Source organism: Rhinoderma darwinii, chromosome 3, assembly GCF_050947455.1.
Source record: "Rhinoderma darwinii isolate aRhiDar2 chromosome 3, aRhiDar2.hap1, whole genome shotgun sequence".
Classification (NCBI taxonomy): Eukaryota; Metazoa; Chordata; class Amphibia; order Anura; family Rhinodermatidae; genus Rhinoderma; species Rhinoderma darwinii.
Window position 1 is genome coordinate 37,189,546 of NC_134689.1, and position 17,485 is coordinate 37,207,030.

At 38.7% G+C, this 17,485-nt stretch overlaps 1 protein-coding gene across 3 annotated transcripts in view; it reads right to left on the reverse strand.

Annotated features, from left to right (window-relative positions):
- LOC142748894 (protocadherin-10-like) overlaps nucleotides 1-17,485 on the reverse strand; it is a 79,741-nt gene that overhangs the window by 18,045 nt on the left and 44,211 nt on the right. Inside the window, exons 2-3 of one of the 3 annotated variants that reach the window (XM_075856269.1) lie at nucleotides 5,721-5,779; nucleotides 2,710-2,744 (exon numbers count right to left, since the gene is read on the reverse strand). In XM_075856269.1, the coding sequence (XP_075712384.1) occupies nucleotides 2,710-2,744; nucleotides 5,721-5,779 (94 nt within the window). Of the gene's footprint in view, nucleotides 1-2,658; nucleotides 2,745-5,720; nucleotides 5,780-15,316; nucleotides 15,914-17,485 lie in introns of those variants that run through there. The other 2 variants (XM_075856268.1, XM_075856270.1) reach the window with 2 other exon arrangements.

Here is a 17,485-nt window from a genome sequence, read left to right on the forward strand (position 1 = left end):
TAGGGCACTTTGGATCATTGTAATCAATCTCAGACACCTGTGATAATTAGTTTGCCAGGGGTGCCCAATCAAAGGAAAACTACTTAAGAAGGACGTTCCACATTATTAAGCAGGCCACAGGTTTCAAGCAATACGGGAAAGAGAAAGGATCTCTCTGCTGCCGAAAAGCGTGAAATAGTGCAATACCTTGGACAAGGTATGAAAACATTGGATATTTCAAGAAAAATTAGGCGTGATCATCGTACTGTGAAAAGATTTGTGGCTGATTCAGAGCACAGACAGGTTCGTTCAGATAAAGGCATAATGAGGAAGGTTTCTGCCAGACAAATTAATAGGATTAGGAGAGCAGCTGCTAAAATGCCATTGCAAAGCAGCAAACAGGTATTTGAAGCCGCTGGTGCCTCTGCAGTCCCGTGAACCTCAAGGTGTAGGATCCTCCAGAGGTTTGCAAGTGTGCATAAAGTTATTATTCAGCCACCCCTAAACAATGCTCACAAGCAGAAACGGTTGCAGTGGGCTCAGAAATACATGAATACTAATTTTCAAACCGTGTTGTTTACTGATGAGTGCCGTGCAACCCTGGATGGTACAGATGGATGGAGTAGTGGATGGTTGGTGAATGGCCACCATGTCCCAACAAGGCAGAGATGTCAGCAAGGAGGTGGCGGAGTCATGTTTTGGGCTGGAATCATGGGGAGAGAGCTTGTAGGCCCCTTTAGGGTCCCAGACGGTGTGAAAATGACCTCTGAAAAGTACGTAGAGTTTATGACTGACCACTTTCTTTCGTGGTACAAAAAGAACTGTGCCTTCCGTAGCAAAATTATCTTCATGCATGAGAATGCACCATCTCATGCTGCAAAAAATACCTCTGAGTCATTGGCTGCTATGGGAATAAAAGGAGAGAAACTCATGGTGTGGCTCCCATGTTCCCCTGACCTCAACCCCATTTGAGAACCTTTGGAGCATCCTCAAGCAAAATATCTATGAGGGTGGGAGGCAGTTCACATCAAAACAGAAGCTCTGGGAGGCTATTCTGACATCCTGCAAAGATATTCAAGCAGAAACTGTACAAATACTCACAAATTCAATGGATGCAAGAATTGTGAAGGTGATATCAAAGAAGGGGTCCTATGTTAACATGTAACTTGGCCTGTTAAGTTTTTTTTGATTGAAAGAGCTTTTGATTTCTGTAAATATGACCTCCTGATGCTGCAAATTCAACAAATTACCATTTTAGTTCTCTTTACAACCTTTAAAATGTTTTGATCTCTGTTGTGCATAATAATGTGAAAAAGTGCATTTTGAGTTTTTTACTTCTAAAAAAAAATCTGTTATCATTAGGAGATTTGTTCAATAAAATTTGCATTATACTCCAATGGTTGATGGCTTGAAGATTATACTGACTGTCATTTGCATCGACTATTTAGGAAAATCAGCGAAAAATAACATTTGCATAATAATTTGGAACGCGGTGTAGACTCTGAAAGGAGCCTCCAACAAGAGTTAGACACATCCTGCAAAAGCACATGTGTAACTTAAAGAGGCTCTGTCACCATATTATAAGTGCCCTATCTCCTATATAAGGAGATGGGCGCTGTAATGTAGGCGACAGTAATGCTTTTTATTTTAAAAAACGATCTATTTTCACAACGTTAGGAGCGATTTTGCTTTATGTAAATGAGTTTCTTAATGCCCAAGTGGGCGTATTTTTACTTTTGACCAAGTGGCCGTTGTACAGAGGAGTGCATGACGCTGACCAATCGGCATCATGCACTCCTCTCCATTCATTTAGACAGCAGAATCGCGTTCTTACTAGAACAACATAGCAGCCACATACAGCCACATACACAGCGATTCTGCTTGATTAACATTAATCCAGTGTCCTGATAATGAATACACATGACCATCCAGCCTGGACGTCATGTGTATTCAGAATCCTGACACTTCTGAATCTTTTCTGTGAAATTCCAGCAACGGATACGAAATCTTGCGAGATTACGGAGGTAAACGAGATTTCGTATCCGTTGCTGGAATCTCACAGAAAAGATTCAGAAGTGTCAGGATTCTGAATACACATGACGTCCAGGCTGGATGGTCATGTGTATTCATTATCAGGACACTGGATTAATGTTAATCAAGCAGAATCGCTGTGTATGTGGCTGCAGATCTTGTTCTAGTAAGAACGCGATTCTGCTGTCTAAATGAATGGAGAGGAGTGCATGATGCCGATTGGTCAGCGTCATACACTCCTCTGTACAACGCCCACTTGGTCGAAAGTAAAAATACGCCCACTTGGGCATTAAGAAACTCATTTACATAAACCAAAATCGCTCCTAACGTTGTGAAAATAGATAGTTTTTTTAAATAAAAAGCATCACTGTCATCTACATTATAGCGCCGATATCCTTATGTAGGAGATAGGACACTTATAATGTGGTGACATAGTCTCTTTAACAGGTTATATCACATTGCAGCAACGTGGTAGTAACACCATGTTCTCCATGGAAGTTCAGATGTATCACTACAGAGCACATCCAAGAAAGACCAGATTGTTTTACTTGCAAGAGTGCTCAAAGTGTAGAAAATCTTCACAAATACAAGCTTAGGGTTTTGAGATGGGATGAAACCACTTAAAAGTGGCAATGTGTATATACAGACCAGTCACTGGGGAAACTAGTGAACGTAGTCTGTCGTGATCTGTTTTCACACCTTTTCGAGTTCCAAGGTCTTCAAGACTCTGCGAGCTGGAAAAAAAAATACATTCATGATCAGTTTATAATTGTTATATACATTTACTATCTCATGAAATCTCAAGAAATCTGACATAAGTATCCATATATTTATTTCTTTAGCAAGGCTGGGGTATTGACTGAATCACAGCAGTCAATAAATTGCTTGCCTTTGTTATCTGATGCATGCAGGGGTGTAGCTATAGGACATAGAGAGGTAGCAGTTATACCCGGGACCTGATGCCTGATGCCTGAAGCCCCTATGCCACATAAAAAGACACCACGATTATAAATGGCACATGGTAGGTGGGAGCTCTGTTACAGATTTTGCATTAGGGCCCAAGAGTTTCAAGCTACGACCCTCATGTCTAACTGTTCATGGAGTAGGAAAAATGACAAATACAAAAACGAATCCAAATATATAAAAAAGTACACGATAAATTAAAAAGAAACTACAATCTGTATTTACTGTACTTAAGTATATAGTAACGCTTAGCCATGTGTGATCATAACATTATATTATAGTGTCAGATTTTATTTCAAGTCTACCTTTACTTAAAGGGCTTGTCTGTTTTAGAAATACCCTATTAGTGCATTCCTAATTAATAGAGGAGGTCCTCCATTATTTGCTGAAGTTGGGAGAGCTACAAAAAGAATCTCACACTTCGGAGCACCTGGCACGTGCATGAGTTATACAGACAGCCTAATTAATTCCAATGGTTACCATGTAATGCTTAATTTCTCCTGTGGTGGCACTGTAGCAAAATAAAAACACTAACTGCCAGGGTTCCCTGCCGATTACAGATGGTCACAACTTAAATGTGTTTTGTTTATCTATCAATTGCTTTTGGCCTGATTCATGGAGGTAATTGTGACCAGCTATAGCGGGTTTGACAAGAAGAGAGCACCCCATCTACGCTCTCAGCACAATAGCTATTAAGAGGTTATAGCACTAGTGCTATTACAGCTGGAAAAATGCTGATGTCAGAAATGTTTAAGTGCCATTAAAGGGGTTGACTGAAATTAGAAAAAAAAAGAATCTACTTTTCTTTTTTTTTAAGAAAATGTGCATGGATTATGTCTAGTTTTGCAGCTCAAACCCAACCCCCCCCCCCCCCCCCCACCCCCCAAAAAAAACAGATACAGCTCATGGACAACAATGGCAGTGTTTCATCAAGCGAAAAAATCAGTCCTTTATTTTTTATCTTAGACAATCCCTTTAATCCCGTGAGTGTTTATCATGTTAGAGCTCCACATCTTTTAAGCTTCATATAGCAAAACTGTTCTTTGGACCACAACTAAGCATATGAAAGCTGTAGAAATATGTTGTCTTCATCCCAATGCACATAGCACTCGTTCACTTTACAATATATAATGTACAATATAATATTACCAACATTTACTGAAGCAACATAAATAATGTATTTGAGTAACAGCTGATACACTTACAGCATAAATAGTTTTAGAAATGTAACTAGGCCACTTACTACTGTGAGAATTCTACTGGGAAACCTAAGACTAGTTATGCCTTTTTCTAAATAGTTTTTTATTGTATTCCCTTATGAGACATTAAAGAGCATTTCTACCTAGCATATAAAAAAAATCCCCAGTAAATATAAGTCTTCCAGTCATTCCATCTGTCAACTTGTTCAGAATTCTATTCGATAATTATATCAGTTATATCGACAGTTATATCTATATCTGGGAAACAGTCTGACATGAAATATAACCGCCAATATAGACTCCAAAAAAGTTGTCACATAGTTTTCCCGGACATCTGAATAGTAAATATACATAGCTGTGCAATGACACATCCTATGCAGATTTGTCTTTCAGAAATTGAGAAAGCAGGGTGACAAGCCGTATAGGAGATGTATTGTCAGCCTTATAAATTATTTAAATGCTTTCCCAGAAACAGATATTCTAAAAAACAAAAAAATAGAAATAATAGAAATGAACAACTTAACTGACGGGAGTGAGTCATAGACATTAGACTCTAATCATTCCCGGGCAGGGCTCTCTCGTCTGCTGTATTTGTTACTGTTATGGAAGAGCTTTATCTAGTTACCTTGTTTTTTCAAGTTAAAAATTATTAAGATGCAACATTCTATGCTGATTAATCTCATACAATATTTTTATAGGGGTCAGAGCTCTGTTATGCTGATACAAAGCTCCAAATCAAAGGCATAGACTGAATTAGAATTAAAAAATAAATTATTTTAGCCACCAATAGGGGGAGCTTAGGAGCTTACTGCATACAGTTTTATTATTGAGTTCAATGTATAAAAATGTTTGTAGTAAGCTCCTCTAAGTGTTGACTGAATTGGTCAGAATTTTAGCTTTCATCACTATGTGGAGAATTTATTGAGACTGGTGTTTTATATGCCAGTCTTAGTAGGAAACAAGCAGTAGCACGGTGTGACAAATTTATTAAGAGGCACACATCCCTTAATAAATGTGACCCTTCATCGGTTGTCTGTGTGCGGCTGAGTTAAATTTACACCAGCAAGGAGCTGGAGTAGATTACAGCTATAATTTGTGCCAGATTCTGGTGTAAATTACAATAAATGCACCCGCCCCTCCTGCTGAGCTCCTCCCACCATTTAGAAAAGAAGCGGCTCAAAAATCAAAAATGTTTTGCGACTTTTGAGTCATTTGCATCTTTTCTACAGTGAAATTCCCTCCTATGTCTATATGCAGGGAGATTTGGAGCATATTATCCGTGGAGCTCCGATCCCTACTATGAAGATATAGTAAGAAATTAAGGACCTATTTTGATTTTAAAAAAAAAACCGCTATCTAAGGATGAACATTGGCTTTAAATAATGTTATAGTTTCATTTCTGAAGAAGTTTTTCCATTAATTACACAATCATTAAGAATGATGTCATTTTCTATGTAATCACCATTCATTATCTAAACTCCATCACACATATTACCCATTGTTTTATACTATATTGTAAGTAGCATTTGATGAGATTGAGGGGCGTACCTTTTAAGGCCTGGCTTCTGTGTCTTCTGAGGTGACCAGTCAGTGTTTGGAAGCTTTATCTATAAAACAATAAAAAGGGGAATAATGAAATCATACACGTTACCCGTTTGTTCTTGCCTGATAAATGTGCAATGTGTTTTTGCTTAGAAGAGTATTTTCCCAGCTCCAATCTCATTGTGACCCCCAACTGGCAAGATTTTTAGCATATCGCTGCATGAGACCAATTTGCATACACTCATCCTTAATTACATTTAAATGGAGATGATTTGCAGGTGACTTGGTTATAATGAAAATCTGATATGTTACAGGAAGGATTTGCATTGTGGATAACAAGAAACTAAAAATTTAAATTTTTTAAAGCAGTCATCACATTTTAAGTAACAGAAGTCATCATTTGTTTGCAAATATTTTATCCTCTACACTGGGATTTTCAAATTGGTTGACTGCTTAAAAGTCCAGGTTCACAACATCGCATAAATATTATGTTGGAAACCGGTCTACACATCTGGACTGAAATCCACAATGAAATCCGAATGTGTTTATACGGATTCCGATGCGGATTTTGGTGCAGCTACAGCCACGGATTTCACTTACTGCATTGCACTAAATGAAATCCGCGGTGAAAATTTGCAGCATTTACGCAACATATAGGGCATGCCGTAGACGTTAAAATCCACGGCATGTCTAGAATTTTTTTCAGCTATAAGTTAATGGGTTTTGTTGAAACCCCAAATAACTTACATCCCACTGTACTTTGTTGCAGAATTCGTTGCAGCACCTACGCAATGTGTAATTCTATTCCTTGAGTAAACCAATTGGCTATATCAATGATTGATCAAAACAAAAGGCTTTATGTAAAGGGAACCTGTAACTATACAGATCAAATCCTATGTACAATTTTACCCCATAAATAGTTTTCCAAATTTCCAATCAGAGGGCGAGGTATAATGGGGTTTTTACACTGGGCGATTATCGGGCAAACGAGCGTTCATATAACGCTCGTTGCTGATAATTGCCCTGTGTAAACAGGGCAGCGATCAGCAGGTGAACGAGCAAACGCCTGTTCATCTGCTGATCGTATTGTTTTAAAAAAAAAGTAAAATGTTATCGTTGTCAGCAGCACATCTCACTGTATAAACAGGGAGACGCGCTGCGACATGATAATAATGGATGGGGACGAGCGATCGGAGTAACGACCGCTCGTCCCCATCCAAAGCTCCTTGTGACAGGAGCAAACGAGCGCCGATCAACGATGTCTCGATGATCGGCGCTCGCTGCACTGGCGAAAATCGGCCGGTGTTATACGGCCTTTAGTCTTCATCCATTAAGGAGCGGGGCCACATGACATATTTCCCTGCTCCTCAGAGGTGGGGCTTGCTTGTATTTGCTACTGTTTCGCATTTTAGGGGACCGTTTAATGGGTGCACCATTTTTGCTTTAATTGCATTGTATAAAAGCTTGAGTCCTGGTGACAGGTTCACCGTTAGGAGAATCTTCATAGCAGATATAACTTTTGTCGCAGCTATTTTGGTGCTGAATATGCAAATTAGCCAACACCTTTATTTCTCTCACTAATTCTGCCTACAGAGTTAAAAAAAAATAATCATTGGGCAGGTAACGCAATGGCATCTGCAAAATCATGCTACAGTCCATGATTTCCAATCTTATGTTGTCAGACTGTTTAGGGGTTATAAACCATAAAGTAATAATATGCAATTAGGGTACATAAGCCCGTTGGCAGTCCATCAAGGTTAAAACATTCAGGTGATGTACCCTGTAATAGAAAGTTGGAAATCCTGCCATCTGTCTATCAAAATATAGCTTCTGGCATGCAAGTGTGTTGGGATGATAAGGAGCCTATAGAGACGAGGCAGCTCATTGGCTAAATGTAATTCAGCGTCAGATTGTGCTGGGATTTTCTGCTCTACGACAGAGAAAAAGCTGCTTAATTCAGTGTATGGAAACAGCGTTGTCCCCATGGCTGCAACAGAGAATTATTAATAAAAAGAACCTGGTAAATAAATAAGGCTGAATACTTGTCATGCAAATTACATGTAACGATGTTTACTTTTTTGGGGGGAGGGTAATATGCTTCTGCATTTGCAATATTTTAAAGGAGAAATCCACTTAAAATATATTTTCTCGCCGGACATCTCTGGCACACATCCTTTACTACTTCTTTAAGACTTTCATCAATCTATGCGATATTAAATCATCTCCACATAATCTAATTAACAATTTAGAACATCCATTTCAAAACTGTTAAATATATTAACAGATTATTTACTGTCATTCATATGGGGATCATATGCTTATATCCTCCATCCTTTTGACAGCTTCCCCATTGATTTGACATGTCAGACAATGGATTTAAGGAAGATTTTTTTCCCTGGAGAAGAATAAGATACATGGAGCAGAAAAGGCGAATGTCTTCATAACATGACATTATACCATGACTGCCGTATTTGGAGATGAGGTTTCTGAAGAACACGTTCTCTTTTGATTATACTATCATTGATTATATTCCCATTTCGCATGATTATAAGCATTCTGTGTTTCCCAATTACATTGGAAGTCTGCTCACTGTATCCACAATACTCTTGCTGTAATTGCATTTACTTTCTACTCTAAATGATGAGTCAAGGAAGTAACATGGTGTTCTAAATTGTCTTTTACGGCAAATAATGCATTTGTAAATGAATGCAAGTATTTCTTTCAGGGTGCTGAAAAAAATGGATGATTTTCCATGTTACTTGACAACCATTAATTCTGATTCATGGGGTTTTATATCTGCACAAAAAAATAAACAGGATAATGAAAGATACCCTTCCATAAATAATACAATGCTGCCATCTGGTGGACACATAACACATGCATTCAGTATTCTGCTTCAGTAGAACTTAAAAAAAGGTCAGTGAAATTGATATGGAGCTATATCATATTAAAATAAATGAATTATATCCACACAATCCAATTAACAAATTCAGCACTTCTACTTCAAAAATAACCCTGCTAATTATGTTAACAGTTAATTTGCTGTCACCCATATGGGAACCATATGCTTATAAAGTACAATATAAGCTTATCTGAACATCTGCCAAAATTCTATATCTAGACATCCACACTTTTATAGTCATATTTTTATGTAACCTGCTGATGTGTAATTCAGAACATAAATAAGGGCCTGTTCATATCAGCGTCAGGTTCCGTTTGGGGTTTCCGTTCATCTTTTCCGTCAGAGGAACAGATAAATGGAAAGCCGAACGGAAACCATAGCCACCGTTTGCACTACCATTGATTTCAAGGACTTCAGTTTGAGTTGGTTTCCGTTTGTTTCCGTTCTGTAAAGTTTCCATTCTTTTTCCATGGAAACAATAGCGTAGTCGACTTTATTGAACCGAAACAAATGGAAAGCAACTGAAACAGAAGCATTACCATGGAAATCAATGATAGTGCAAATGAAAGCTATAGTTTCCCCAAACTGAACCTGACGCTGATGTGAACAGGCCCTAAGTGATTGACTTATAGTATAATATTCAACAAGGTCTGTGCAATTAGCAAAACATTGCAACAATAACTTACAATGTCTGCAATCACAAGATCAAACCTCGCCATAGACCAGATAATTTATGTCAAATAATAATTTAAAAAAAGATAAATAATGTGCTACTTTTAGGCTCTGTTCACACTAGCGTCATGGCTTCCATTTATACCAGAGGCATGTTTCAAGGGATCCTGACAGACTCTATTGACCTGAATGGTGTCTGTCAGTGTTCTAGTATATTTCATGGCAACAATAGTCAACAGTAAATGGACTGTTGGAAACGGACAGCGCATGTATGTCCTTGCCTTCCGGCCAGTGTGGGCTTAAGAGGTTATATCCCCCCCTCCTCTTTACAATCAATAAGAGTAAAAAACTGGTTCTTGGGAAAAACCCCTTTAATTTTCCAACACCCTATTAGGGAATTCAGAGTTAATAAAGGATAGTCCATCTTTAAGTACCCCCCATGTATTAGCCAGAGCAGCTACAAGAAGCATCTCACACGCTAAAGAAACTGGCACATCCATGCATCACATAGATTGATTTTAATGGGAAATGTGTAATGCAACATTTCACCTGTGGTGGCACTGCAGGAGAATTAAACACTTGTTTCCAGGTCCCCACACAGAATACAGCTGATTACTGGTGGTCAGATCAGCGGCATAGACTGTGATCAGCTTATCGTTGTGGGACCCTTCTAGCAAAGAGGGATTGTCCAAAGAAGAAAATTATTTTAAGATTCCTTAATTCAATTTCTGGCAGCAACTGAATAACCTCGCACGCACACGACCGTAGCCATGTGCACGTCGTGATTTTCGGGTCAGCCGGCAGCGGAGTGTCATCCGCGAGCTGCCCGCAAATCGCGGGGCCGTGCACATGGCCGCGTCCATTATTTGCTATGAGCCTGGACCATGGAAACCACGGTCGTGTGCATGGCCCCATAGAAATGAATGGGGCCGCAATTCTCCTGTGGATTTTTGGGGGAATTGCGGCCGCAAAAGCACGTTCATGTGCATGGGGCCTTAGTTTGAGTGGCAGAGGAGGACACTTCTGTGAAGATCGAGACATTTTGCCATAGAAGTGCTGGTAACATAACAAGCAATTCTAAAACATACTTTATATATAGACAAGAGCCCACACTTTTGGTATTAAGTGTGGATAAGTAAGTACATGTTTTTATTTTTACTACAACAGTTGTGGTGGAATGGATGGGTGGTGTTGTCTCCTTGCAGGGAGGTTGAGCAGAATGAAAATGCAAGCATTAAACATTAGCCTGGGTGCCTGAACTTCCCCCACATAAGAGAACAATGGATAATAAGTGGCATTTGATAGTTAGAAGACCATGGTGCAGATTTTGTATTGGGTCCAGAAATTAAACCCTAATTAAAACAATTCTCATCACTGAGTCAATAGACAGGAAAGACCATAGAAATCCAATGGCCCTACAACGTGCACTACCAAAAGTGACCACAATGTAAATGTAGCAATAGCTGCATTCTCCAATAAACGACGGCGGTCAAAATGCAATTCAATGTAAAATCTTTCATGACTATAACTGCCCTATTTGTATTAACCTCTATTGGAATATGACTCAATAAAAAAGTTGCATGGTGGCTTAAGAGAAATATAGGGTAGGGCAGCACCGAGATATGGAAAATGGGGTGCAGAGTTGCAAATGAGGGATGGTCTCCTAAATCTTCCAATATAATTTTATGCAAAAGAAGTCCGACGGCGACAGCATCCTCTATATATGATCTTTTATTGATCTCGCATCAGTATACAGGCAAAGAAGCAATGTTTTGACCCTTAGGCCAGGGCTACACCTAGACTTTTTGTAGCGCTACTGATTGATTTTAACTATTGTGCTACTGCTGAGGTCTAAATGAGTACTTTGACTGGCATGCAATCTTGGACTGTATCTGTCACTTAATAGTTAAAATCATTTAGTAGCGCTACAAAACATCTCAATCTAGACCTGGCCTTACATGTGGCTGGGTTTTTCTCAAGCTCTCAAAGAACCAGTCACATGTATGGGTCGAAACATTGCTTTTTTGCCTGTATGCTGATGTGGGATCAACACAAGATCATATCTAGATAATTCTGTCGCCCTTGGACTTCTTTCGCACAATAACGCCACTCGAGTCAGAAGAACTACTGTGTAGCACAGGCCTAGAAGTTTGTGCTCTATATAAAGTATACTATAATAATATTAATACACATGTATAAATCTTTTTCTTTGTTCTGCTAGGCTTGGCTTGGCTAGGCTTGGCTTAGGCTTGCATTCTACATCAGCTCCTTAAGTGCCATTTGTATGGGATTTAGTGAAGACACGTAAATGCTCATTATAAATTACATAACATGACTGACTTTGAAGATCTCTTCCACTGTGAGAGACTAATATTACATGAGGGGTAGATGAATCTTTGCTGTGTTTCTCAACACTTCTGCAAGTAACATCAGTATGAATAATATATGGGTGTTGGCTGTCTATTACTTTCACGCCTGTCTTGGATCCTTTATATCTTGTCATTTTATAATTACATGGAAAACCCTTTTAACGACTATTGTCAGATCTATTCCTATCAGATATATGAACTCTGAGATGTTCTAAATGTATAATTACCTCCCTGTGATGGGTCCTACAGGCCAGGACTATATGGTATATACACAAACTATTAGGGGGGCTTAACCTAAAGTAAAAGAAAATACCTGAAAATAGAAGTTCTCTAAAACGCTTTTTAGTCATTTCTATGTTATCAACTATCACTAAAAGCAGACATTACAGGGTCCATAGAGATTCATCCAGCTTATCACAGATCCTGAATGGCAGTTATATTCCCCTCTGTTCATTCTCTGCATGTTTTAGGTTGGGTTTACACGTTGCCATGTCACGCTTTTGCTCTGGAATATTTTACATCACTTGTCTGATGTGCAGGGTTAATAAATGGGTCTGTAATACGGGCAGATAGCCTGATATGGGCCCATACTGTACCTCTGTGTGTTTCTATTTTTCTATGAAAGCACACTGTGGGTTTTTTCTCACTAATCCATATGGAATTCATGAGAAAAAATGGTGGCATGCTCCTTCGTATGCCATATTGCAGAAATATTGTCCGCTAGAAGCAATTCTTCCTACGAAAAAATCCATACAGTGACACGCAAAGTGCCTACGTGCACATAATTGCGCCACTTTTATACTGTTTGGTTAGCCATTTTGTAAAGCCATTTTGTTTTGTCCAGCCCTTTTAGTGTGGGGGTGGGGCTACTATCGTTGCGCTGTATGTACCACCTTTATGATGTGCATGCGTTGCATTGATCTGAATTGAATAGAAATGTTTCATGCGTCAGAGGACATGCAACATCCTTCAAATAGACGCCTATATTGTACAATTATTACTAAGCTCATAACCTCATTGTAAGGATTCTTTTCTTGAATTATTGCCATATCATTTCTGTTTTCAGTTATTAAAGTTTCTGTTTTTTACGACTTTTAAAGGAAATGAAAGGGAATGCACTTAACTTACAGATCTTTTTATAAATGTGACACAATATAAAAAAATGGCAAGTAGAAAACAATTGCCAATTTCTATAGAAACAAGATACATATTTTCTAGAAATGTGAGTGGTGTCGGAGTACTTTGGGCAGTTCTATAGTTATTATTTTATGTTTATGAATTAGGAAGATCAGGATGAACAGTGATGTGGGTTCTACCCAGTGGACTGTTGCAATGAATAGAAATAAGGGATGAAAGTGGAGATTTGTCATTGTCACGCATCCTACAGAAGAAACGCGTCACCAGCACTTCCAGTCCCAGCTGGAGAGGAAAATAGAGGCACTTCTACAGTGCAGGACATGTTGATTTCTGTATTTATATTTGAGGCTCGACTTCGAGCCTCTGTCGCATATTCTGTCAAAGTTAACAAAAAGAATAGCGTTGCATGCAGAGCTATTCTTACCATCAAACAACAGACACCCCGACGGACCCCATTGTACGTCAATAGAATCTGTTGGGGACTGTAATCTGTCGTCCGATCTGGCACTGTGTCGTAGCTTTTGTTATAAACGGAAACCAGGACGCAAAAGATGTGAACATAAACTTAACCTCAGAAATTACAGCATGGGGGGATGGGAAAGAACGCAATTAGAACCGAGAACTGCAGCTCTCATTTATTTCTTATCCGAACATTTGGTTCACACTAACGCACTATGGGGCTTAAGCTAATCAAACGTTTCTACATGAGCTCAATGAGATAAATATCAATTCATAGTAAGTTATTTTCTGGGGGCTAAATCATCAAAGTATGTAAAGTGTCTCAATAGCTGATGAGTCAGCCGCCTAATAAAACATAATCTGGACTGATATCATCTCATGAGAGAAAATAACTCGCTTTATTAACATTCGGAGATATTAGTTGAATAACTAAAGAGAAGTTTGATCCTCTTACAGCTGTGCTAGGGACAGGCTGCTTTAGAAACTGGTGATATGGGTTGTTAAAGAAAACTACCAGTCAAATAGGCAAAAAAAATGTCACCAGGAATAGAGCTGGTCCATGGCACTCAATACCAGTAGGTGCCCAAATGACTTCTAAAGCCTAACTGATTACTTTAGTCCACACCACAGCTTTTATTTGCACTAGTTATAAATATACATCTCAGTTTATTCACAATTCCGCCTCAATTTCTCTTTCTTTCTTTCTTTTTTTTTTCCAACAATAACCGACTACATAGATGTATTAATGGCAGAGATTTATCAAAAGTGGCGCAGTTGCCCTTTACAACCAATCAGATTCCAGCTCCCATTATTCTCTATGGAAAATGAAAGCAGCTACCTGATTGGGCATTTGCTTCACCTTTCCTTTGCACTAGTTTTGATAAATCTCCACCATTAATACACCTTTGTCCCTGGGCCTCATTGACCAAAACTGTCTAACAGAAAAATTGACCTTGTAGTCCATAGCAACCAATCATTGTGCATTTTTCCATCAGTAGCTTAAAGAGGTTGTCTCTGACAACCCCTGTACATTCGCCCAATCAGGGCGTCATAGGGGACTGTCCCCCACATGGAACCACCCTCTGTAAACCAGAACGGAGAGCTGAACTGTAATTAGCCATGCATATGGCTGCCATGTTATACTACATTTCCCCGGCACTAGTCGCAGCAAGAGAAATGCTTGGTGGGCCGCTTTTTCCTACAAAATAATCAGCTGTTTGCCAGAAGTGCAAGGCGCCAGATGCTGTTTATTAAAGGGGTCTATCTGGTAATAGATTCCCTTTAACAATTAAAACCTGAATTTTGTTTTTTTGCTATGGCACCAGGGTCAGTTTTAGTATTAGACAATTTTAATAAAAGTCTCTTCCACCCCATCCTGAGGCCATCACCTCCAAAATGCTTTATTTCCTGTAATTCCAACTTCTTGATGTTTATTGAATGGGTGTTTTCATCTTATCCCATAGATACACTATGTAGTTGATGCCTACTACTATTTCTGCTTCTATCCAATAGCAGAACGAGAGAAGATTTTTTTTTATTTCATTCTGTCCGAGGGCTTTAAATCAGGCCCATTGCCCTCCATTACAATTACATGCTGTAGAATACGACCTTTTGCTGTGCTGTCAACTGTGGAGAAGCACTGAAGGTATTAAAATCCAGGACTGTCCAAATGTCAGAATATATTAAACTTAAGCACACAAGTTCAACAGTATAATATCTATGATCATTCTGCACTTTATATTTATAGCAAAATTATATTAGGCATATTGGGAGATGCAGTTCCACAAATGTTGTTATTAATAATAATAATAATATTAATAATAATAATAATAAGGACATGGAGGATGAGAGACCATGCAATAAAAAAAACACCAAGAATGTATGACTTGCAATAATTAAGTTGCCTGTAGGGCGAGTAACCGGAAACAGTTGAACATGTTGAAAGAATATGGAAATCAAGTGAAATTACTTCTTTTTTTCTTCAGAGAAAACCTTTATTTTTAATACTTTTCTTTGACTTTTTTTAAACTAACCAAAATCAATAAACATCAATAAATGCAGGATAAAACATGAAGTCCAAAAGCAGCATAGAACCAAAGTTTCCTTATGATCATCAAGTATGCCAATCCAAGACTTATATAGCGTTCCAATGGTCGTAGAAAAAAAAGTCAAAAGAGATTGTGCTCTTAGTAATTCCTAGGATAATAAAAAGTTTCCAAAGATATTCTAGTGTAATCAGGGTCATACATAGAAATCTTGGGGCCCCATAGCAAATGTCAAAATGGGCCCCACTAACAGCTCCGCCAAATGTACTATGCCTTCATATAAGTTAAGGTCCACCTTTCAGTTTGTAGGTCCGAAATTCTGAGCTGATTTGTTTTGTAGTTTCTGACATGAAAAAGGAAATAACTCTGGCTGCCTGCAGTCACCAATAGGGGGAGCTAAGTACATATGGATTTATACAGATAGTGTTGAACTCAATGTGAGCTTTATAAATCTGTCTGCAGTGAGTTCCCCCTAGTGGAAGCTGCAGGTTGCCGCTATGACAGTGTCATTGGAAGCAGTTCTGTGTCAGGCCCCCTACCAGCTTGGGCCCCATAGCAGTCTTGTGCCCTGTCAATGTGGTAGGAACGCCACTGATCATAATTGTCCAGAAAACCCTAAAGAGAATGGAAGAGGGAGAGAAGAAAACATGAAAAAACAAGTTGAAGTAACATGTTTAAATTCTGGTTTATGTAGAGCAAAATGTATTTGAATACCATACAAGGGCCAGTGTTAAGGGGGAGAGGTAAATAAAAAATAAAGTGGAACACTGTTTTCAAAAATGATTTTGACTACAGTTGAATGAAGTGATTGAGGACAAGCTACCCTTGAATGTAAAGTGAGAATGGGGCCTTATTATACTAAATACTATGAGGTACCCTAAAGACTCCAGTATCTTATTGCAAGTTACACTATGTTTAAAGAGACTCTGTCACCACATTATAAGTGACCTGTCTCCTACATAAGGAGATCGGCGCTATAATGTAGGTGACGGCAATGCTTTTTATTAAAAAAACGATCTGTTTTCACCACTTTATTAGCGATTTTAGATTTATGCTAATGAGTTGCTTAATGCCCAAGTGGGCGTGTTTTTACTTTAGACCAAGTGAGCGTTGTACAGGGGAGTGTATGACGCTGACCAATCAGGGACCAACCAGCAACATACACTTCTCTCCATTTATTTAGTCAGTGCATAGGGATCCTTTTAGATCGCTATGTGCTGTCTTATACTAACACATTAACGATTCTGAAGTGTTTAGACAGTGAATAGACATTCCACGGGATGTCTATTCACAATCTCTGCACTTCGTTACTCTGTCTGTGGTACTTACAGCAGAGGAAGCGTAATCTCGCGAGATTGCGCTGTAGATGACAGGTTACAACGAGATCACGCTTCCTCTGCTGTAACTACCACAGAAACAGTAACGAAGTGCAGAGGATTGTGAATAGACATCCTGTGGAATGTCTATTCACTGTCTAAACACTTCAGTATCGTTAATGTGTTAGTATAAGACAGCACATAAGGATCTAACAGTATCCCTATGCGCTGAGGAAATGAATGGGGAGAAGTGTATGACGCTAATTGGTCACTGATTGGTCAGCGTCATACACTCCTCTGTACAACGCCCACTTGGTCTAAAGTAAAAACACGCCCACTTTGGCATTAAGCAACTCATTGGCATAAATCTAAAATCGCTAATAAAGTGGTGAAAACAGATCATTTTTTTAAATAAAAAGCACTGCTGTCACCTACATTATAGTGCCCATCTCCTTATGTAGGAGATAGGGCACTTATAATGTGGTGACAGAGTCTCTTTAAGCAAATGATCAAGTAAATAATAAGGATTTTAGAATTAGAGGGTCTTGCAAAACTTGCACAAAAATGTTTATAATTGTCTGAAACATAGTCAATACATTCAGATGTATAAAGGCACCTATGACGGGCACCTACAAGATCACATGCAACCTATCACTGTGGGTTTTTTCTTTTATATATTAAATTTCAATATGTTATGTTGAGAAATATAGGCCTTCCAGACAGAGTACATCTTCTACATAACGCTATGAAATACAATGTTATCCGCACTTAATCCTGAACATTGTCTCTTGCCAGTGAACTAAAATTGCTAGGGTTGGATCAGTGTCAATAGAGGTGCCTTGGCAAGACATGGCGTGGTGTTTACTATTCT